General features: G+C 45.3%; 1 protein-coding gene across 3 annotated transcripts; it reads left to right on the forward strand.

The window, feature by feature from the left end:
* Positions 1–727: 727 nt before the first annotated feature.
* On the forward strand, positions 728–22,290 carry LOC144262613 (protein CLN8-like). 3 transcript variants are annotated; one of them, XM_077812611.1, is made up of 3 exons: positions 728–1,122; positions 18,961–19,613; positions 20,891–22,290. In XM_077812611.1, exons 2-3 carry the CDS (start codon positions 19,071–19,073, stop codon positions 21,212–21,214), a joined length of 867 nt encoding a protein of 288 aa, XP_077668737.1. In that variant the 5' UTR covers positions 728–1,122; positions 18,961–19,070; the 3' UTR covers positions 21,215–22,290. The 3 variants fall into 3 exon arrangements, with proteins under 3 accessions (XP_077668737.1, XP_077668739.1, XP_077668738.1); XM_077812613.1 differs by lacking the exon at positions 728–1,122 and adding an exon at positions 13,717–14,407; XM_077812612.1 differs by lacking the exon at positions 728–1,122 and adding an exon at positions 15,501–18,595.
* The last annotated feature ends 371 nt before the right edge of the window (positions 22,291–22,661 follow it).

Raw genomic sequence — 22,661 nt, forward strand, 5'->3', positions numbered from 1 at the left:
CTAGGGGGTGGGGTGGGGAAATTGCGGGGGGGGGGGGGCGCTAGGGTAGGGAAATCCCTGCTTGCAAGTATGTCATAAGACTGGGAAACATTTTGTACAGTGAATAAAATCATCTGAATATTGTTTTAATACAACACTAGGAATAAAAAATACATGCAGGAGAATTTAGCAATTTATGAAAAACTCTAGCAATCTTTTGTAAAATAAAAACTGCTCATGTACTGAAAAATTACAGAATAATTTACATTTACTCTATCTGGTTAATAGATGGACCCTGTTCTAAATGCGATGTATCAAAGCTAGTTTAAGCTTGTTCAACAGGGCTGAAATTCACTTTGCCTACTTAAAGGCTGAGTACTCATCACTGTTAGCTAGAGCCTTATTTGTACCCCTGCACGAGGTGAATTTCATGCTGTAGGTGTCGTGAGATTGAAAGTGTGCTCTTGGAAACTATTGATCAGGACCATCTCAGTGTCACACAGACATGTTGGCTTCTAAAATTTCCTAATAATTAAAAGGACAGTGTTTAAGCCCCAAAATTAAGTTCCGTTAGCAGAAATAAATAAACAAAACCTAATATTAACAGAATTATTAGGATTTTTTTAAAAAAGCAAGAACCCGAACACGGCATCATTTGCTAGGGCATAAGATACGCAAAGTGAAACTGAAAGGAGACTAACCGGGGCTGTGGAGACTAACACACCCCACTGTGCAATGTTTTGTTAGGACTCGCTAGTGGAGTTGATCGCCCTTTTACTCAGTGCAACACAAAACCTGGCTGCAGCACCAGGGCAGACTGTGGTCTGACCCCACTCCTGCCACTGCAAAATAAGTTCCAAGGGGAACTGTGAACAACCACAAAGTCCCGCTTGCCAAAGCGGGGTATTTGGTGCGCTCCACTTTCCCCTCCGGGGAGGAAGCTATGGTTTACGTCAAGCCGAAACAAAGGGTGGGGCAGGAGGAAGCGAAAAGCAATATTAGCTGTTCACTGTAGTGACGAGCTGAGGCGCCAAGCTGTTGCATTGCAGCTGCTTCTGCAAAGGTGGAAGAAGCAGCCCTGACTTCATTATCTTGCAGTCGGCTGATCGCTGCTGCAGTTGGAAGCACAGCAGAAACGAGCCAGTAAGTACCATGCAGTGGGTGCTGTGTGGAGAAGGGGTTTATTAACTACAGCACTCATTTTAGGGTGAGCCTAGGAGAACCTGCATATGGTTATTTCGTTGTTGTTCTTTCCCCCTCCTTTATTGATTCTTTTGCAAATATTTTCTGTGTGTTGTACGATGCTGCTCCTTCTTGTGAGGAGGAGGAAATGGGGATGAGATAACGTTAACTGAGTGCTGGTTTTGGTTAAATGCTGCAAAATATCATACTTCCAGGAGAGACTATTGTATGAAGTCAGGGGAATTTCATGCAGCCTGTTAACCACTGTATTTAGAGGGCTGTACGTAACCGTGGTGGTGCTGCGGGGAAGGGCGTTTTGCTTTCGTTCTCGTTTTTTGTGGAGATATGAGAGGAAGATTTCTGGGGCTTTCCCAGTGTAACTATGCTGATATGAATGGACTGATTCTCCACTTCCTTGTACATTCTCTAGTTGTATACATCTGTGCAGGATGAGTGCGAAATGCTACCAAATTAGAATTCTTAACTCTCCCCCTGATGCAGGATGCAAGGTGGTGGTAAGGAAAGGCCAGTGGAGTTGTTCAGGAGAGCAGAATCAGGCCCTCTCAGAATATAAATAAGCAATATTCCTTTGCTGTGTACCTATAAGGAGCGGAGAGGCAAAGCATCTGTCAAGGTTCCTCCCCCACTCTGAACTCTAGGGTACAGATGTGGGGACCTGCATGAAAAACCTCCTAAGCTTATCTTTACCAGCTTAGGTCAAAACTTCCCAAGGTACAAAATATTCCACCCGTTGTCCTTGGACTGGCCGCTACCACCACCAAACTAATACTGGTTACTGGGGAAGAGCTGTTTGGACGCGTCTTTCCCCCCAAAATACTTCCCAAAACCCTGCACCCCACTTCCTGGACAAGGTTTGGTAAAAAGCCTCACCAATTTGCCTAGGTGACTACAGACCCAGACCCTTGGATCTTAAGAACAATGAACAATCCTCCCAACACTTGCACCCCCCCTTTCCTGGGAAATGTTGGATAAAAAGCCTCACCAATTTGCATAGGTGACCACAGACCCAAACCCTTGGATCTGAGAACAATGAAAAAGCATTCAGTTTCTTACAAGAAGACTTTTAATAAAAAATAGAAGTAAATAGAAATAAAGAAATCCCCCCTGTAAAATCAGGATGGTAGATATCTTACAGGGTAATTAGATTAGAAAACATAGAGAACCCCTCTAGGCAAAACCTTAAGTTACAAAAAAGATACACAGACAGAAATAGTTATTCTATTCAGCACAATTCTTTTCTCAGCCATTTAAAGAAATCATAATCTAACACATACTTAGCTAGATTACTTACTAAAAGTTCTAAGACTCCATTCCTGGTCTATCCCCGGCCAAGACCCAGCATACAGACAGACACAGACCCTTTGTTTCTCTCCCTCCTCCCAGCTTTGGAAAGTATCTTGTCTCCTCATTGGTCATTTTGGTCAGGTGCCAGCGAGGTTACCTTTAGCTTCTTAACCCTTTACAGGTGAGAGGAGCTTTCCCCTGGCCAGGAGGGATTTCAAAGGGGTTTACCCTTCCCTTTATATTTATGACACGCCCCCCAAATCTCAGCTAGGGTGAAACACTGGCTGGGATTTCTTCCTGGAGCTCTAGGAAAAACAGAGTTAATAAGACACATGCATCTCTAAATATACTACCAAGTACATAAAGACTAACAATATTTTCCACATCTCAAGGACGATTTTAACCAGTTGATTCTGGGAAACTTTCACGGGAGAGTGCATCAGCCACTTTGTTAGAAGCTCCTGAGATGTGTTGGATGTCGAAATCAAAATCTTGGAGAGCTAAACTCCACCGAAGAAGTTTTTTGTTAGTTTCTTTGACGGTGTGAAGCCACTTTAGTGCAGCATGGTCGGTTTGCAGGTGGAAACGCCGTCCCCAAACATATGGGCGTAGCTTTTCCAGAGCGTAGACAATGGCGTAACATTCTTTTTCAGTGACTGACCAGTTGCTTTCCCTCTCAGACAGTTTTTTGCTGAGAAACACTACAGGGTGGAATTCTTGATCAGGTCCTTTCTGCATTAAAACTGCTCCCACACCACGCTCAGATGCATCTGTGATTACTAGGAACGGTTTGTCAAAGTCTGGGGCCCTTAGTACAGGGTCAGACATGAGTGTCGCTTTAAGCTTGTTAAAGGCCTTCTGACACTTTCCGGTCCACTGAACAGCATTTGGCTGTTTCTTTTTGGTTAGGTCTGTCAGTGGGGCAGCGATTTGGCTGTAGTGTGGTACAAATCGTCTGTAATAACTGGCCAAGCCTAAGAAGGATTGAACCTGTTTCTTTGACTTTGGGACAGGCCACTTTTGGATAGCATCCACTTTGGCCTGTAGGGGGCTGATACTTCCTTGACCCACCTGGTGTCCGAGGTAAGTCACTCTGTTTAGGCCTATTTGACACTTCTTAGCCTTAACAGTTAGTCCTGCCTCCCTTATGCGCTCAAGGACTTTTTGTAGATGTTCCAGGTGGTCTGCCCAGGAATCCGAAAATATGGCCACATCGTCAAGGTAGGCGACTGCATATTCTCCTAATCCCGCTAGGAGACCATCTACAAGTCTTTGGAAAGTGGCGGGTGCATTTCGCAGCCCGAAAGGGAGTACATTAAATTCATACAGCCCGAGATGTGTGATGAAGGCTGACCTTTCCTTGGCAGATTCATCTAGCGGTACCTGCCAGTACCCCTTGGTTAAGTCCAAGGTAGAGATGAACTGGGCCTGTCCCAGTTTCTCTAATAGTTCATCTGTGCGTGGCATTGGATAGTTGTCTGGGCGAGTTACAGCATTTAGCTTACGGTAGTCCACGCAAAAACGTATTTCCCCATCTGGTTTGGGAACTAGAACCACTGGAGATGCCCATGCACTTTCAGAGGGGCGGATTACACCCATCTGTAACATATCCTGGATCTCCCGTTCTATAGCAGTTTTAGCTTGAGGAGACACCCGGTAAGGTTGGACCCTAATTGGGTGAGCATTACCTGTGTCAATGGAGTGGTATGCCCGTTCAGTCAGTCCTGGGGTGGCTGAGAACGTTGGCGCATAGCTAGTGCACAGCTCCTGGATCTGCTGTCGCTGCATACGCCCAAGGGTCATGGAGAGGTTCACCTCTTCCACACCACCAGCACATTTCCCTTCGTAGTAGACACCTTCAGGCCACTCAGCGTCGTCTCCTCCTTGGGCTGTAAACTGACAAACCTTTAATTCTCTGGAATAAAAGGGCTTAAGAGAATTAATATGGTACACCTTAGGCTTTCGGTTGGAGGTGGGGAATGCTATGAGATAATTAACAGCTCCCAGGCGCTCCTGGACCGTGAATGGCCCTTCCCACGATGCTTCCATTTTATGGGCCTGGAGCGCCTTTAAGACCATGACCTGGTCTCCTACTTTGAAGGAACGCTCTCTGGCATGTTTATCATACCAGGCTTTTTGCTCTTTTTGAGCATCCTGTAAGTTTTCTCTAGCAAGGGCTAAAGAGGTTCGGAGGGTGTTTTGTAGGTTGGTTACAAAGTCCAGAATGTTAGTTCCTGGAGAAGGTGTAAATCCCTCCCATTGCTGCTTCACCAACTGCAACGGCCCCTTAACCTCACGGCCATATACAAGTTCAAATGGGGAAAACCCTAAACTGGGATGTGGTACAGCTCTGTAGGCAAAGAGCAACTGCTGCAACACTAGGTCCCAATCATTGGAGTGCTCATTTACGAATTTACATATCATGGCCCCCAAAGTTCCATTAAACTTCTCCACCATGCCATTTGTTTGATGGTGGTAAGGAGTGGCAACCAAGTGATTTACCCCATGAGCTTCCCAAAGGTTTTTCATAGTTCCTGCCAGGAAATTAGTCCCTGCATCTGTGAGGATGTCAGAGGGCCAACCTACCCTGGCAAAAATGTCTGCTAGTGCCTGGCACACACTTTTAGCCCTGGTGTTGCTTAGAGCTACTGCTTCCGGCCATCGGGTGGCAAAATCCATGAAAGTCAGTATGTACTGCTTTCCTCTGGGTGTTTTTTTCGGAAAAGGACCCAGAATATCCACAGCTACTCGCTGAAATGGAACTTCAATGATGGGGAGTGGCTGGAGAGGGGCTTTGACCTGGTCTTGGGGTTTTCCCACTCTTTGGGACACCTCACAAGACTGGACATAGGTAGAAACATCCTTGCCCATTCCCTCCCAGTGGAATGACCCCCCCAAACGGTCTTTGGTCCTGTTCACCCCAGCATGGCCACTAGGGTGATCGTGGGCTAAGCTCAAGAGCTTGGTCCGGTATTTAGTTGGGACTACCAACTGTCTCTGAGGATGCCAGTCTTCCTGGTGTCCCCCAGAAAGAGTTTCCTTGTATAAAAGTCTTCTTTCTACAACAAACCTGGATCGATTAGAAGAGCTGAGAGGCGGTGGATTGCTCCGTGCCGCCGTCCAAGCTCTCTGGAGGCTTTCATCTGCTTCCTGTTCGGTCTGGAACTGTTCCCTTGATGCTGGAGACATCAGTCCCTCATTGGATTGTGGACCTAGGCTTGGTCCCTCTGGAAGCGATATAGGGGATGAAGCTGTTTCTGTTGACTGTGAACCGCTCTCCGCTGGTGCGCTATGTTGGGATTCAGGCTCCGGCTGAGCCTCTTGTGTAGGGTTATCGGCTGCTGCCAGTTCAGGTTTGGTGGGGCCCTCTGGTGTTGAGGTTGCAAGTACTGGATTCAGGTCTGACACGGGGTCTGGTGTTGGTTGTTCGGCTGGTTCCGGTTCTGGGACTGGTTCCGTCTGGGTCTCTGGGACTGGATCCACTACTGCTGTTGCAGACATTGGCCTGGGGTCCGGGTCCATCACCTCTGACTGGGTCCTGATAGAAGTTTCCGGAACAGAGCTAGGCTTCACGGCTTGTTTAGCCTGGCTGCGGGTGACCGTTCCCACCCTCTTGGCCTGCTTCACATGATTGGCCAAGTCTTCCCCCAACAGCATGGGGATGGGATAATCATCATAGACTGCAAAAGTCCACATTCCTGACCAGCCCTTGTACTGGACAGGCAACTTGGCTGTAGGCAAATTGAAAGAGTTGGACTTGAAGGGTTGAATCGTCACTTGGATCTCTGGGTTGATTAAATTGGGGTCCACTAAGGAAGCATGGATAGCTGACACTTGTGCTCCGGTGTCCCTCCACGCGGTGACCTTCTTCCCGCCCACACTCACAGTTTCCCTCCGCTCCAAGGGTATCTGGGAGGTATCTGGGCCTGCAGACCTCTGGTGTGATTCCGGTGCAATGAACTGTAATCTGTTGGGGTTCTTGGGGCAGTTGGCCTTTACATGCCCCATCTCGTTACATTTAAAACATCGTCCAGCTGACGGGTCACTGGGGCGAGGAGGGTTGCTGGAGAACGGGGTGGCGGGACGATAAGGGGTCTGGAGGGTTCTTTGGGAGGTAGGTGGGGCCTTGGGCGGCCCCCGGTAATAGGATGTGGTCTGGGGTGGTCCCTTCTGGTCTCCGCTCCAACTGCGACCAGTTTTCTTCTTCTCTGCCACCTCCACCCATCTGGCTCCAATCTCTCCTGCCTCGATTACAGTTTTGGGTTTCCCATCTAGGATGTATCTTTCTATTTCCTCAGGAACACCCTCTAAGAATTGTTCCATTTGCATTAGGAAGGGCAAATTTTCTGGAGATTCAACACTTGCTCCTGATATCCAGGCATCCCAATGTTTCAGAATGTGGTAGGCATGTCGGGTAAATGACATGTCTGGTTTCCACCTTAGGGCTCTGAACCTCCGACGAGACTGCTCGGGTGTTATCCCCATTCTGACTCTCGCCTTGGATTTAAACAGTTCATACTTGTTCATGTGTTCTTTAGGCATTTCAGCTGCCACCTCAGCTAAGGGTCCACTGAGCTGCGGCCTCAGCTCTACCATGTATTGGTCAGTAGAGATGTTGTACCCAAGGCAGGCCCTTTCGAAGTTTTCTAAGAAGGCCTCAGTATCATCACCTGCCTTGTAGGTGGGGAACTTTCTGGGATGGGAAGTGGTACCTGGAGAAGGATTGCTAGGGTTTGTTGGTATATTCTGCTGGGCCTTTATCCTCTCCACCTCCTCCACATGCTTCCTCTCTTTTTCTTTCTCCTCCTCCACATGCTTCCTCTCTTTTTCCTTCTCCTCCTCCACATGCTTCCTTGCCTCCATTTCCCTCTTGTGGGCAGCCTCCTGTACTTCCTTCTCCAGCCGCATGAGTTCTATCTGTCTTTCATGTTCCCTTTGTTTTTCCTCAGCCTGAAATTTGGCTAATTCCAGCTGTAGTCGAGCTGAGGATTTGGTCATTCTAACCTCTCTGTTTTTAACTAACTTTACACCCGAGGTTTAGAAATAAAGAAACAAAACTTGGCTGTAAAATTTTGCTGTGCTGGAATAGAATACCTATTCTCTGATAGTGATTGTCAGCCTACAGAAAAAGACAATTCCCTTGTCTCTGCTCTGGGCCCAAATTAAAGCAAAAAACTTCCAACTACTTGGAAACCTGCTTACCCAGCCCAAAGAAAAAGCAAATGGGTAGAACACACCCCCTATTTACTTTTAGGAAGAAAAGAAAAAAAAACTCTGGGTTGGAAGACTGTGAATTTCCCTGCAGGAGTTAAGTACCCTGCCTCCAGGCAAAGAAAACCTGCAATTCACAAAGATAATATCCCCTTTTGTCTCTGCTTGGCCACAAAGCAGAGAAAAAAAAGCTGCTTTCAGTTTCAGCTGCTTTCTGGACTTCCTTTCCAAAGGAAAAAAAAAATTCCTTTTTAAAATCTGTATTTCTAGTTCAAAAAATCTCAACTGGATCTCAAAATGATTTCAGGTTAATCCCACCACTATGCCACCATGTCAAGGTTCCTCCCCCACTCTGAACTCTAGGGTACAGATGTGGGGACCTGCATGAAAAACCTCCTAAGCTTATCTTTACCAGCTTAGGTCAAAACTTCCCAAGGTACAAAATATTCCACCCGTTGTCCTTGGACTGGCCGCTACCACCACCAAACTAATACTGGTTACTGGGGAAGAGCTGTTTGAACGCGTCTTTCCCCCCAAAATACTTCCCAAAACCCTGCACCCCACTTCCTGGACAAGGTTTGGTAAAAAGCCTCACCAATTTGCCTAGGTGACTACAGACCCAGACCCTTGGATCTTAAGAACAATGAACAATCCTCCCAACACTTGCACCCCCCCTTTCCTGGGAAATGTTGGATAAAAAGCCTCACCAATTTGCATAGGTGACCACAGACCCAAACCCTTGGATCTGAGAACAATGAAAAAGCATTCAGTTTTTTACAAGAAGACTTTTAATAAAAAATAGAAGTAAATAGAAATAAAGAAATCCCCCCTGTAAAATCAGGATGGTAGATATCTTACAGGGTAATTAGATTCAAAAACATAGAGAACCCCTCTAGGCAAAACCTTAAGTTACAAAAAAGATACACAGACAGAAATAGTTATTCTATTCAGCACAATTCTTTTCTCAGCCATTTAAAGAAATCATAATCTAACACATACCTAGCTAGATTACTTACTAAAAGTTCTAAGACTCCATTCCTGGTCTATCCCCGGCCAAGACCCAGCATACAGACAGACACAGACCCTTTGTTTCTCTCCCTCCTCCCTGCTTTGGAAAGTATCTTGTCTCCTCATTGGTCATTTTGGTCAGGTGCCAGCGAGGTTACCTTTAGCTTCTTAACTCTTTACAGGTGAGAGGAGCTTTCCCCTGGCCAGGAGGGATTTCAAAGGGGTTTACCCTTCCCTTTATATTTATGACAGCATCTCTGTAGAATCTGTTTACTTATGCTGCTAAATGCATATGTCTTCCTCTTCTGCCTCCCCCTAGAGCTCCCAGTCAAACTGTGTGAAATGAGATACACTCTGGGCAGTTCTCCCCCTGCCCATATTCACAGGATGTGCTGTCTGGCAGTCTCAGCAATCTAGTCTAATGCTTCAGCAAAATGGAACTGTGATCATGGATATTTTCAAACAAAAGTGAAAGAAAACATTGAGCTTCTTTTAACCACTGCATGTGGAGGAAGTTTTAGTTAACTTTATGCCCCCAAGCTTGAAAATTCTGGACTATATAGTTAATGATGACAGGCTTCAGAGGGGTAATTGTGTTAGTCTGTGTCAGTAAAAACAACGAGGAATCCTTGTGACACCTTACAGACTAACAAACAAATTTATTTGGGCATAAGCTTTTGTGGACTCTAACCCACAAAAGCTTATACCCAAATAAATTTGTTAGTCTCTAAGGTACCACAAGGACTCCTTGTTGTTTTTATAGTTAATAATATTAACTGTGATGCTGGCTGAGGAAATATGCAGGTTGTGTCTCTATGTCCTATCCGCTTAGTTAGCTTCAGGAATAAAAGACCTTTTAGAATGTGGTCCAGTTCTGGTCAGAAGCTGACCGTGCAATTTTGTTCACAAGATGATCCTGCAAGCTCTTTCTCATGCAAGTAGTCTCGTTTACTAGACTAAGGCTTTGTAGAATTATGCCCTTTGGTGTCTGATATTCCAAATTGCAAGCAAAACAACATTGTTGGGATTCCCTTCAAGACCTTTTCCACTCAACTGATCCAGAACACTTCAGTTCTGCGAGAACACTTCTATCCCGTTCTCTGGAACCCAAAAACTCAGTTCAAAGCTGGGCTTGTCACTGAGGTTTCTTTACTGGCATTTTAGAAAGCTGCACCTGAGGCGATCAGGTCAGGTGTAGTGGGGTAGGTTAGGGTGCACAACTCCAAAGTACATAGTTTTAAATCAGATTATACACCTATTCTAAAAGAGACTAACACATGCAGATTACATTCTACATTGTATCACAGGCATTATGATTGGCTTACCAATTTTGTGAACCAGGCCCTGTATAGATCATCATGAGCTATCCATGTGCTACAAACTGTGCTGGTAAGCAAAGCGGCAGAGGCAACCTTATCACGCATCTTCCATTTCTTTATCTACTAGCTACATGTTATTCACAAGGCCCCTTGTCAATTCATGCTTTGTCCATTGTCCATTTGTCCTGTGTTCTTACTTCTAATTTTCATTGTCCATACAAGGCTTACAAACCTGCAGACCTGGGATGCTGCATACATAATTAAAACACCTCACAGAACAGGGCTGTCTTTTCTTTAAACTTTGAAAAATTGTATTTATTTTTTCATAATATGACTTAATACAGAAAAAGATAAAACAGTTCTGATTACAACAAAGTACATATTTGTGTGTATCAAAGGTCTGTTAATGTAAACATATAATGAATAATTTCTTTTTTTTTTTTCTAGACAAAATTAAATGTGTTCACATGAACCTTAGATATTGGGCTCAATTTTCATTTAGGTCACATAATTCCGCTCCAGCAATTCAAAGCTCTTTTATACTTCCAGTCAGTGTAAAGTGGCCTTAGTGTAAATGAGAATAAGGCCCATAGTGGCTGGTTTGTTGAAGCTTTAATCTGTACCTTGTAAACTTTTAAAAATAATTCCAGCTATGTATAGGGTGACCGTATTTCCCTATGCTGAATATGGGACACCTTGTAAAATTGCTTGTATTCCACAGCAATCAATCAGAACTATGCAGAAACCCCCCCAACATGCTATAAAAACTCCAGAGTCCAGCAGGGAAAGGGGAGGCTCAGGGGTCTGGGGGAGGGGGTGGCCTCGGGCATAGGCGTAGTATGACTTCTATTTTGGGGGTCAGGGGCCAGCAGGGCTCAAGCCAGGACATGGCTGGGGCTGTGCTGACTGACCACTGACTGAGCAGCAGGGGGATCAGGAAATATGGGACCATTTGCCCATTTTTTTAAAAAAAGGCGGGACACGTGCAATAAGACTTAAATACAGGACTGTCCCGTTAAAAATGGGATGGATGGTCACCCTAACTATGTACAAAAATTAGGTCAAATCCTTCCCTCATGTGATTGAATTGAAGGCAGTCTAGATACACTAGGGATGAATTTAGGGGGTGGAAGTGATGCCCTCTCCTTGGGCACCACCATGTGGAGCTGGCCCGAGACCCGCCAGGCCCTGCCCCCTCCTCCAAAATATCAGTCAAACTTTGCCTATGCCCGAGCTTCCCCGCCTCCTGGTGGCTGAAGCCTGGAGCCTCTCCCGTTGCATCCTGGAGTTTTTATAGCATGTCGGAGGGAGCCTCGGCAAGAAAAAGGTTGAAAACTCCTTCTCTACAACATTTGCAAATGGTAGCTGTGATCCTAAATAAAGAAGTGACTAGCCTAAGGATGAGGAAAGAAGAATTAGAAGAAGAAGAATTAGTGAACAATCTGAGGGCAGAAATGTAGGCATTAAAAGACAAGGACAAGGAATTGGCTAGTCTAAGAGTGGAGGCTAATATGTGGAAAGCATAGCATATGTTAGCGCTAGAGTCATACCTCACAGAAGGAATCAGAGGAGAAAGAAAAGAAAGTAGCTAATGCAAAGGCCGAAACAGCTAACTTAAAAGCAGACACTAATATGCTGAAAGTAGAGGCTGACACTCTAAGAGCAACTATCTTAACACAAGGAGCTCAGATTGTAGCCGTGCAGAAAGAAGCGAATGATGCACTGCTAGAATAGGGCAAGTTAAGGCAGGAAGTGACAGCATGGAAACAAAAAGCATCAGATGGGCAAGCTGCAGTAAGAGCTGTGCCCACCGATACGAAAGAGAAGAATGGTTGGTCCGTGCCAGAAATGTGCTCTGAAAAGTGCGTTGCAAGCGAGAAAAGAGGTGTAAAGCGAGTAAAGAGGCAAAGGAAGAAACTTTGATGGTGATTTCCCTAAATTGTGCAACGAAGAGGAAGGGACCAACCCTTGGGACAAGGACTCCTCTGATTTGTACTATGAGAGGGACAACCCCTCTTTCTCAGAGACTTTACACCCCAGAACCAATTAGGGCAGTGGGCAAGTTCAAGGGTCCCCTGAATAAGGAGTACAGTTTAAGAATGCAGAAATTAGAGGCACAGGTGCCGACTTTCCAAAGTGCCGGGGGTGCTTGAGCCCCCGGTCTGCCCCAAGGCCCCACCCCCACCTCTTCCCACTCAGCTCCACCCTTGCCCTGCCTCTTCCCAGCCCCTCTCTACCCCGCCCCACCTCTTCCTGCCCAGTTCCACCCCCTCCTGCGAGCGTGCCGCATCCTTCCTCCTTCCCCCTCCCTCCCAGCCTCCTGCATGCCACGAAACAGCTGATCGCAGTGGGCGGGAGGCGCAGGGAGGGAGGGAGAAGTGCTGATCTGTGGGGCCCACCGACGGGCCGCAGGTGCTAGGGGTGTGGGGGGAAGCTGATGCGGGGCTGCCGGTGGGTGCTCAGCACTCACTGTTTTTTCTCTGTGGGTGCTCCAGCCCCAGAGCACCCATGGAGTTGGCGCCTATGGTTAGAGGAATCAAAAATGTTGGGAGAGTCCTTAAATCAGATTCAGCAGCAACTGGAGTTTTGCCTTAGGGAGAAGACTCAGTGTAAGACTGAGAATTCCACACTGCAAGTAAAAGCGGTAAAGGAAGCACTGCAGATTGAAAGGCTGCAGCACACTTGTGACAAGCAGCAGCAGATAATTATGATGTTAAGGGAGCAAAATTGCTGCTTGGGGAAAGTATACTGCCGCACAGGGAGCAGTAGCTGCAGCTCTGGATTCCCAGAGTCCGCAGACTGTGACTGACCACACACTTTGCTGGTATAGTGCGAGAAACTGCTGTCTGTAGGAATTTGCTACATTAGATAGCAGTTTTTTATAATCCCTTTCATATGAGTAACTGCTACAGGTAGCAAGCACCAGGCTGTGCGGGGGGAGGGGGCAGCGGGGCTGAGGCAGGCTCCATGCCCAGCTCCGCACAGCTCCCAGGAAACGGCAGCACATCTGACTCCTAGGCGCAGGGGCAGCCTGGGGCAGGGGAGCTATGCATGCTGCCGCCTCCTGCCAGCACCACCCCGAGCGCTGGCTCCGCAGCTCCCATTGGCTGGGAATCTGCGGTGGGAGTGAATCCTGGACGCATCCAGCTTCCTTCATCTCCAGGAAATGCTGGGGAAGAATTGGTAAGGCTGCTATTTAAGGGGCCATCTGAGGTCAGCACGTCATGGAGCCCCTGCGAACTGCACCAGCCAAAGCTGCCCGGAGCCCACCCCCCAAGCCCCAACCCCCTACCCCAGTTTGGAACCCCCCTCCCGCTCCATCCCAGAGCACGCATCTCACACCCCCGTCCTGCACCCTAACCCCTTGCCCAGCCCTGAGCCCTTTCTGCACTCTGAATCTCGGTCCCACCCACCCCCAGTCCAGTGCCCCCTCCTGCACCCCAAACCCATCATCCCTGACCTCACCCTGGAGCCTGTACCCCTGAGCCCATACCCGGAGCTCATACCCCCTCCCACAACCCAACCCTCTGCCCCTGCCCGGAGCCCCCTCTCACACGTCAAACCCCTCGGCCCCACCCCCTAGCCTGGAGCCCCCTCCTGCATCCCAAACCCCTCATCCTCAGCCCCACCCCAGAGCTTGCACCCTAACCCAGGAGCCCATACCCCCTCTCTGCCCCCTAGCTCCCTCCCCTACCGCCAGCCCCAAGCATGGGGCATGGGGTCACTTGCAGGTTTAAACTAATGTAAATGGTGAATTCTCTGTAACTTGCAGTTTTTAAATCATGATTTGAGGACTTCAGTAACTCAGCCAGAGGTTCTGGATCTATGACAGGAGTGAGTGAGTGAGGTTCTGGGGCCTGCAATATGCAGGAGGTCAGACTAGATGATCATAATGGTCCCTTCTGACTTTAGTAAAAGTATCTGAGTAAGAATATACATTACAATTTTAAACCTAACCAGTGACCCTTAAGTGACTTGCCACAAGATGTCAGAACATATTAGTGTTAGAGCTGAGTGGGTCTAATATTTATTTAATTTTCTTTCTTGATATAAGAATTAGATACAGTGCTCCTGTCAGATATTGCTAAGTTACTATCTGGAAAAATGTTAGGGTTTTCAGTTGCCTAAGTAGCCCCTGGAGTCATGGTTAAAATTGTGCCCCCTGTCCAATCTGAAATGACACTCCTGTGGGCAGGCCCAGAATTTGCCCGTCTCGCTATGCACACCGCACTGGCCTATCTGGAGCCAGCCTCCCAAATATAGAAGTCAAACTATACCTAGCTGACTCTGCAAAGGTGGAAGAAGCAGGCCTGACTTCACTGAATTCACTGCTGTTGAGCACATGACAGGAAAACACTGAAGCTGCGGGGAGAAACTGTAGAACAACCGAAACAGACTAGCCGGTATGTAGCATGCAAAGGGTGGTGCCTGGAGAAGGGCTTCATTAACTACAGCACTCACTTTACTGAATGTAAAGGGTGGACCTAGGAGAACCTGCATATTGGTATTTCGTTGTTGTTTTCCCCTCCTGAACTGATTCTTTTGCAAATATTTTCTGTGTGTTGTACTGTTCCTTCTTGTGGGAGGAGGAAGTGGGGATTAGACGGTGTTAACTACCTGCTGGTTTTAGTTAAATGCTGAGAAAACATCATACTTCCAGAATAGCGTTGCCAACTTTCTAATTGCAGAAAGCCAAATACCCCTGCTCTGCCCCTTCTCCGATGCCCTGCCCCCACTCCCTCTGTCTCTCCTGTGCTTTCCCCCCACCCTAGCTCACTTTCTCATTTTCACGGGGCTGAGGCAGGGGTTTAGGGTGCGGAAAAGGGTGAGGGCTCCGGCTGGTGGTGCGAGCTCTGGGGTGGAACTGAGGATGAGGGGTTTGGTGTGCAGGAGGGGGCTCCAGCCTGGGGAGTGGGGCTGAGGATTTTGGAGTGTGGGAGGGGGCTCCGGGCTGGGGCAGGGGGTTGGGGTGTGGGAGGGCTGAGGGCTCCGGCCGGGGGTGTGGGCTGTGTGGTGGGGCCAGGGATGAGGGGTTTGGAGTGCAGGAGGGGGTTCACAGCTGGGGCAGGAGGTTGGGGTGTGTGGGGGGGTGCGGAGTCTGAGCAGCACTGACCTTGGGCAGCCCCGGCATTTCCCGGGATGGAGGAAGTCCATGCGACTCCCAGGAAGTGGCTGGCATGTTCCTCTGGCTTCTGTGCGGAGGGAGCTGCAGAGCTGGCACTTGGGACGGTGTTTGCGGGCAGGGGCAGCGCACAGAGTCCCCCTGGCCGCCCCTTCACCTAGGAGCCGGAGGGACATGCCATTGCTTCCCAGGAGCTGTGTAGAGCTGCATGGAGCCTGCCTGCCCCACTGTGGCCAACTGGACTTTTAGCAGCCTGGTCAGCTGTGCTGACTGGAGGTGCCGGGATCCCTTTTCGACCAGGCGTTCCGGCTGAAAACTGGACGCCTGGCAACCCTATTTCCAGGAGAGAGGCTGTTTCTTGAAATCAGGGGAATTTCACACAGCCTGTGAATCACTGTATTTAGAGAGCTGTAGGTAACTGTGCTGGGCAGGGGGAGGGCAGGGAAGGGGCATTTTGCTTTCTTTGTCTTTTATATGGAGAGTTGAGATATGAAGGTTTTCAGGGCTTTCTCGTCACACCAGTGTAACTATGATGATGTTAATGGCCTGATTCTCCACTTCCTTGTATGTTGCGTAGTTGTGTACATCTGTGCAGTGTGAATGTAAAATGCTATCAAATTAGAATTCTTAACTCTTCTTAACTGGTCCAAGATGCAAGGCAGTGGGAAGGAAGGGCCAGTGGAGTTACTGTGGTTTAAAGGAGAGCAGAATCAGGCCCTCTGAGAATATAAATAAGCAATATTCCTTTGCTCTCTAGCTATTAGGCTGCCATCCTCTTTTTCTGTTATTTATTCTATTGAGGAGTAGAGAAGGAAAGCATCTCTGTAGAAGCTTTTTACTTGTTTTGCTAACAATCCATATTGCTTCCTCTTCTATCTCCTACCAGAGGTCCCAGTCAGACCGTGTTAAATTAGTTCTTCCCCTGGTCATATTGACGGGATGTGCTATGTCCAGCAGTCACAGCGATCTAGTCTAATGCATCAGCAAAATAGACCTGTGGCATGGATGTTTTAAAACAAAGAAACAAAACATTCATCTTCTTTAAAACACCTCGTGGAGAAAGTTTTAATTAACTTTGTGCCCCCAAGCTTGAAAATTCTGGGCTATACAATTAATAATAACTGTGATGCTGACGAAGCAATAGAGAGGTTACTTCTGTATGTCCTACCCTCTTAGTTAGCTTCAGGAAAAATAAAACTTTTAGAAAGTGGTCTAATTTTGTTCAGAAGTTGACCATGCAATTGTATTCACAAGATGATCCTGCAAGCCCTTTCTCATGCAAGTAGTCCTGTTTACTAGAATAAGATTTTGTAGTATTATGCCCTATTTATTTTTTTTGGTGTCTGATGTTCCAATTTGCTAGCAAAACAACATTGTTGAGATTCCATCTGAGATCTTTTCCATTCGATTTATCCAAAATGCTTTGTCCAGTTCTGGGAAAACACTTCACCCAGTTCTCTGGAATCCAAAAACTCAGTTCAAATCTAGGTGTGTCACTGAGGTTTCTTTATTGGTATTTCATAAAGCTGCATCTCCAGTGATCAGGTCAGGTGTAGTGGGGTAGGTTAGGGAGCATCACAGTTCCAAAGTCCATAGTTATAAATCAGATTATATACAGGTTCTAAACCAGACTAACATGTTTATTACATTCTACACTGTGTCACAGGCTTTATGATTGGCTTGCTTATTGTGTGAACCAGGCCCTGTATAGATCATGAGTATGGATATGATTTTGTCACAGTAGAATTAAGCCGAATTCACAGTCATGGTAAAAATGTACAAAATCAGTTATGGTCACGGTGGGACTGAAGTTGAAGCCTGAGCCATACCGCAAAGGATTGACAGACGAAGCCTGAACCCCGCCACATTGAGGGCAGAGAGGGGGACATGCACAGACAGAGCCCTGCCAAAGTCACGGAGGTCAGTTAAAGTCATGGAATCCATGACCTCCATGACCAAATTGTATCCTTCATCATGAACTATCCATACACTACAAACTGTGCTAGTAAGCAAAGCTGCAGCTGCAAGCTTATCATACTTTACTAGTTTTCTGACTATTTCTTCATCTACTTCCTGTTTATTATTTACAGGACACTTGTGAATTCATGCTTTGTCCATTGTCCATTTGTCCTGTTTCCTTATTTCTGGTTTTATTTTGCGCATGCAAGGCATACAAATGTGCTTACCTGTGATGCTACATACATAGTGAAAACACCTCACAGAAGAGAGAACTGTAAGAAGCAGGGTTACCTTTTTGTACTCTTTGAAAAGTTTTAATTATTTTTCATAATATGAATTAATACAGAAAAAGATTAAAAAGTTCTAATTATAACAGACAAAAACTATGCACTTTCATGTATCAAAAGTTCTGTTAATGTAAACATATAATGAAGAAAAATATTTACACTATTACTGATATTATTTTCTTAAAAAAAAAAGTGTGTGTACATGTACTATAGAGATAGGGCTCAGTTCTCATTTACATTTAGCCCACATTATTCTGCTTCAACAGTTCTAGGCTCCTTTATACTTCCACGCAGTGTAAAGTGGCCTTAGTGTAACTGAGAATGAGGCCCATAGTGGCTGGTTTGTTGCAGCTTTAATCTGTACCCTGTAAACTGGGCGTGTACGTTTGTTCCTAAAGACTCATAGATTCCTAAAAACTCATGTCTATGTTGCCTTGTAAAATCAGTGGCAGAGAGGCTCAGAGCCCAAAGCTTATGCTATGGCACTAACCCAGTGGTGGGCAACCTGCAGCCCACGGGCCGCTCGTGGCCCATCAGGGTAATCCACTGGTGGGCCACGAGACATTGACCGTTGACTACATTGACTGCAGGCACGGCCATCTGCAGCTCCCAGTGGCCATGGTTCGCCATTCCTGGCCAATGGTTACTGCAGGAAGCTCTCAAACTCACCCCTTCCATGGATTTCAGAACCCAAGGTCCAACTGGAGCCCAAACATCTACACAGCTGTTTTTAGTGCCGTAGCAGGAGCCTGAGTCTGTAGCACAATAGCGCAAACCTGACTCTGTACATCAGGGCTCAGAGACTCACTGCTGTGGATTTTAAGATACAGTGTAGACCTATCCAGAGGGCTGTACAGGTGAAAAATGAAGGTTCAATGGTGCTTAAACATGCTGCTAAAGAATTGTAAGCCTCGGCTGTGGTTGTGTTTTTCTCCCTTTAACACTAGCCTCCTTTGTTTATGTTTATGTAGGAGTTGTTTCTGTTCACACCTGGAGTGTTAACTTTGTTAGAAGTAAAAAACATTGGTCATAAAGCAGATTTCAACTGTTACGTGAGGAAGGCGTGGGGGGGAATGATTTTGGCATATAAACTGTTTTACAAATGTGTTGTCAGTAGTGTTAGCAAAACACTTCAGCCAGACGGACTTCTTGAGGAATGATTTATAAAGGCAATGGAAATCTTGAAGAAGACAAAGAACTGTATGCAGTCTACATAAAAACCAGTAAGGAAAATGATAAGGAAAAGGTATTATATTTTTACATAACTAGGGAACAAAAGGTGAATGTTTTGTGACTGTAACATCCATTGGCATGAATAGTTCTGCAAGTAAGGAAACAGGGAGTCTCTCTCTATAGCTCATCTTCTCTTTTATGTACCTCGTTGAGACCCTGAAGGTTAATTATCAGCCTTGACCAAGGTTTTTTTATGTCAGTTCTAAACTGTTGGGAAATACTAGTGGAAACAGTAACAAATGCTAAACTGTAGTGAAACTAGCGAGCTTTCATAAATGGGGAGATCACATATACACACACATACAACCATTCTCTGCAAGTATTGAGTTATTTATTTTATTTTATTTATTTGCAGATGGGTTTCTGCTCTGTGTAACAGCCCAGGCTCAGTAGTCTTATAGTAGACCAACGTGTGAGTAAGACACTTCAGACTCCTTCCAGATATTTTGAATAATAGAAGAAGAAATGAATCTTGCAAATGATGGTGCAACGTTCAGTGCCATTTATGACTGGAACTATGTTCTGTGGGAAGTTCGTTTGAAGTTACTAGCAGCTGGTTTTTTCAGTTACCTGGGAGTATTTCTTATAGCTCACTGGCTGTCCTCATGGATCAGTGCCACTTATTGCACTTTGTCAACAAAGCAGAAGATCTTCTGGAATATGGATATCACACGTGGCCTATTTGCAGTTCAGAGTTGTGGAGCTGGCTTGTGGGCCTTGCTTATAGATCCAGTTTTTCAAGTTGACCAAGTGTATTCACAGCAAAAATGGAGCTGGTTTCATTGCTTAATAGCCGCTGGCTACTTCTTGCTTGAAAATATCGTTTTTAATGTGTCTAACATTGTTTTCAGGGTATTTGATGTGTTCGAAGGAGTTCATCATTTATTTGCCTTTGGTGGGCTTCTTGGTCTGATAATTAACATAAAGTCTGGACACTATCTACCCCTGATGGGTCTGCTACTTGAGATGAACACTCCTTCACACTGCATATCCTCTATTCTTGCAAAGGTAAGAACTTGCTGTATTAATTATGGGTGAGAGAAGTTACCATCATAGTCCTCATAGTTCCTCCTCCTCAAAACAAATCAGCAAACAAAGAAATATTGGCCTCTAAAATGGCAGATTAGTTCTGGGGTCAAGAAAGAAATTTTTCTTCCAAACTTGAAGTGATGTGTCCATTGGAATCGTTAATTATAACACCCTAACAATAATTAAATATTTTCTGGAAAATCTTTTAACTTTTTTTTTTACCCATTTTGTAGCAAAGAAACAGAAATTTTAAGAAATTAGTTTACAGACTCACTAGTTGGGATCTAGTGCACAGGAGCAAAGATTAGGTGATTAAACTCTATTTTTAAAAGATTTTTTTTTTAAGACTGAAAACAGTAACATGAGAATGTGTGATCACCTCCAACAAGCTTAATGCAGACCATTACATATCTGCTGGAGATTAAAAATATGTCCATGTGTGCTCACACACAAACAAGTGTTTATGTACATTATGTATATTCTGTGGATGCAGAGAGGGAGAACAGCCTTGAGAAGAGCTGCCATGCTTGTAGGGAGAGAGGAAATCGGCCCTGCTTCCCAAACCATAATCTGTTCCAAAGAGTGTGTCTTGGAGCAGTGGTTTCCAAACTTGTTCCGCTGCTTGTGCAAGGAAAGCCCCTGGCGGGCCGGGCCAGGCCAGTTTGTTTACCTGCCGCATCTGTAGGTTCGGCTGAACCTGCAGACGCGGCAGGTAAACAAACTGGCCTGGCCTGGGCCGCTAGGGGCTTTCCCTGCACAAGCGGCGGAACAAGTTTGGGAACCACTGTCTTAGAGGTTTAAACTTAAATCCTAAAATATCCTGACTCTTTAGAACTACAGCCACAAGTCCTGGCACGATCACCTCAACCCTTCTGCATGTGTAGATGCTAGAGCAATTTGAGAGTCATGGTCTACCTGAGTGGTGTTGGCCAAAACTTCCAAGATCCTGCTAGTCCTTGCACACTTTTGTGACATATGTTTTGTTTTGATCATTTTCCTCCATCATCAGCTGGCTGCATCTGACTGATGCTGTATTATGCAAAGTGATTTAGAATTCTGCTTGACAAAAGGTGCCATATATATGTGCAATCTTTTAGCAGTCTAGAGAAAAATGATTGAGAGAATGTTTGTATGGCAGTTTACACTAAACAAAACAGGAAAACTAAATATGTGTGTCTCTTATTTCTAGAAAATTCTGACTGCCTTAACATGAAGGTGCAATCTCATTTCTTTCTCTTTGTTGTTGTCTCTTCCAGATTGGCTGTGCTAATACCCTTTTTTGGAAGGCAAACCAATGGATAAATATCCATATGCTTCACTGCCGCATGGTCCTTATTTATCACATGTGGTGGGTGTGTATTTCCCATTGGAATGATGTGGTGGAAAATCTGGGACTTCCATATTTTATTGTTTTTTTCATGGGTTTAAGTACACTTACGTTAATACTTAATCCATACTGGATATTCAAATCGACTCAGCGGCTCTTTGGTCCAGTTGACAGGAAATTTCCAAAAACAGCAGTGAAAAATGCATCCTATGAAAATTTAAATAGTGAAACATTCCAAAAGAAGAGGATATAGTTCTGCAACAGCTATTCGGGTTACAGTAAAATATGTCCAGGAGAAAATGGTGCAGGTTTACTAGCCAGTCCATGAAAATAGAATTGCTTACAAGAAGTCTATGAATGTATTGATCTGTTTGCAGTTTGCTATCAGTGTACTATACTCATTTGTCAAAAGTGTTTTAAAATTGTTGCTGTCCATCTGTAAAATACACACACACTCTTTGACTCAGTCAGGATTTATGCCAGTAATTTTAGTCTGGGAGCATAATGTAATAAAATCTCATTCTGAGGGGGAGGGGCAAATTAATGATAGAAATGTAAGGGTGGTGTCATTTGATTCATAAAAATCTACAGAATCATAATTTCAATGATGTTACTGTCTGTAGCGTGGCAGGAGGGATTCACTGACTTTCCTCTCCCCTGCTCCCCATCTCCAGGTCCTCCCAGTTGGTGGAAATTTTATGATAGAACTTTGTCAGAAATGGGTCAAATTACCTATTATTCAAAGCCCTTTCTCCCATGAACACAATGGTACCAAACATGACAAACCCAAAACAGTTAGGTAAATATATATTGGAGAAAATATTGAAATATCAACTTTTAAAATTGTTCTTTAACACAAGGAAGCATTGCTTGCATGAAAAAGACACTGACCTTTGGCAATCCTAACAAGTTTAGTCTTGACATGGAGGATTGAAAATATTTATTGGTCAACATTGTCATCAGTGTCATTACTGTCTAGGGCTAGTGATAGACACGTTATCACATTGATACTCATCCATGCCACGCTCACACATCTCTGTATAAGGCAGACAGCTGGCCAGACATCTGCAAGATGTTGAGCATCTTGTCTTTGTGCATGAGATTTTGATTAGCTGAAGGATTGATTTAGGAGTGCATGGTATTTCATGCATAACTGGTACAATTAGTGCATCCTCCAAGACCTATCTGTCCCCAATAAGAGAGGGTAAGTTTTAGATGCACGCAGTCATTCTGGAGCCATTCCATTGCTTGATAATTTGCCCTCTTGATAGCAGACATAAATGCATCTCTTGTCAATGGCAATTTTTCTCCATTTTTCTGCTTTTTTTTTTAAACATCTACCATGAATCTCTGTAAGTGTCATAATGTTCATCTTCAAATGGTAAATTGAGCATATGTACGCCTCTAGTGCATTTACGTCCTCATCTGTGACTGTCTCAGCCATTGGTGAGCACCTTCAGCGCAAGGACAGAGTCTTCGGAGGCTGAATGAAATGCCTTCCTGTAAAATCATCTGGTCTTTCTAGCCAGCCTCCAAGCAGTGTCACATTCCAAAAAGGGTCTGGAAACCTGGCAATGCGGCTGTTGAACAGGTCTATAAAGACCCAGGTCTAGTGACACAACACATTTTGATTCAATTTTGAAGATGTATTTGTTCATATATTCCAGCTCCATAAGGAATGTTTACTGAACTGAGCGATG

This window comes from Eretmochelys imbricata, chromosome 3 (genome assembly GCF_965152235.1).
Source record: "Eretmochelys imbricata isolate rEreImb1 chromosome 3, rEreImb1.hap1, whole genome shotgun sequence".
In the NCBI taxonomy this organism is placed as follows: Eukaryota; Metazoa; Chordata; order Testudines; family Cheloniidae; genus Eretmochelys; species Eretmochelys imbricata.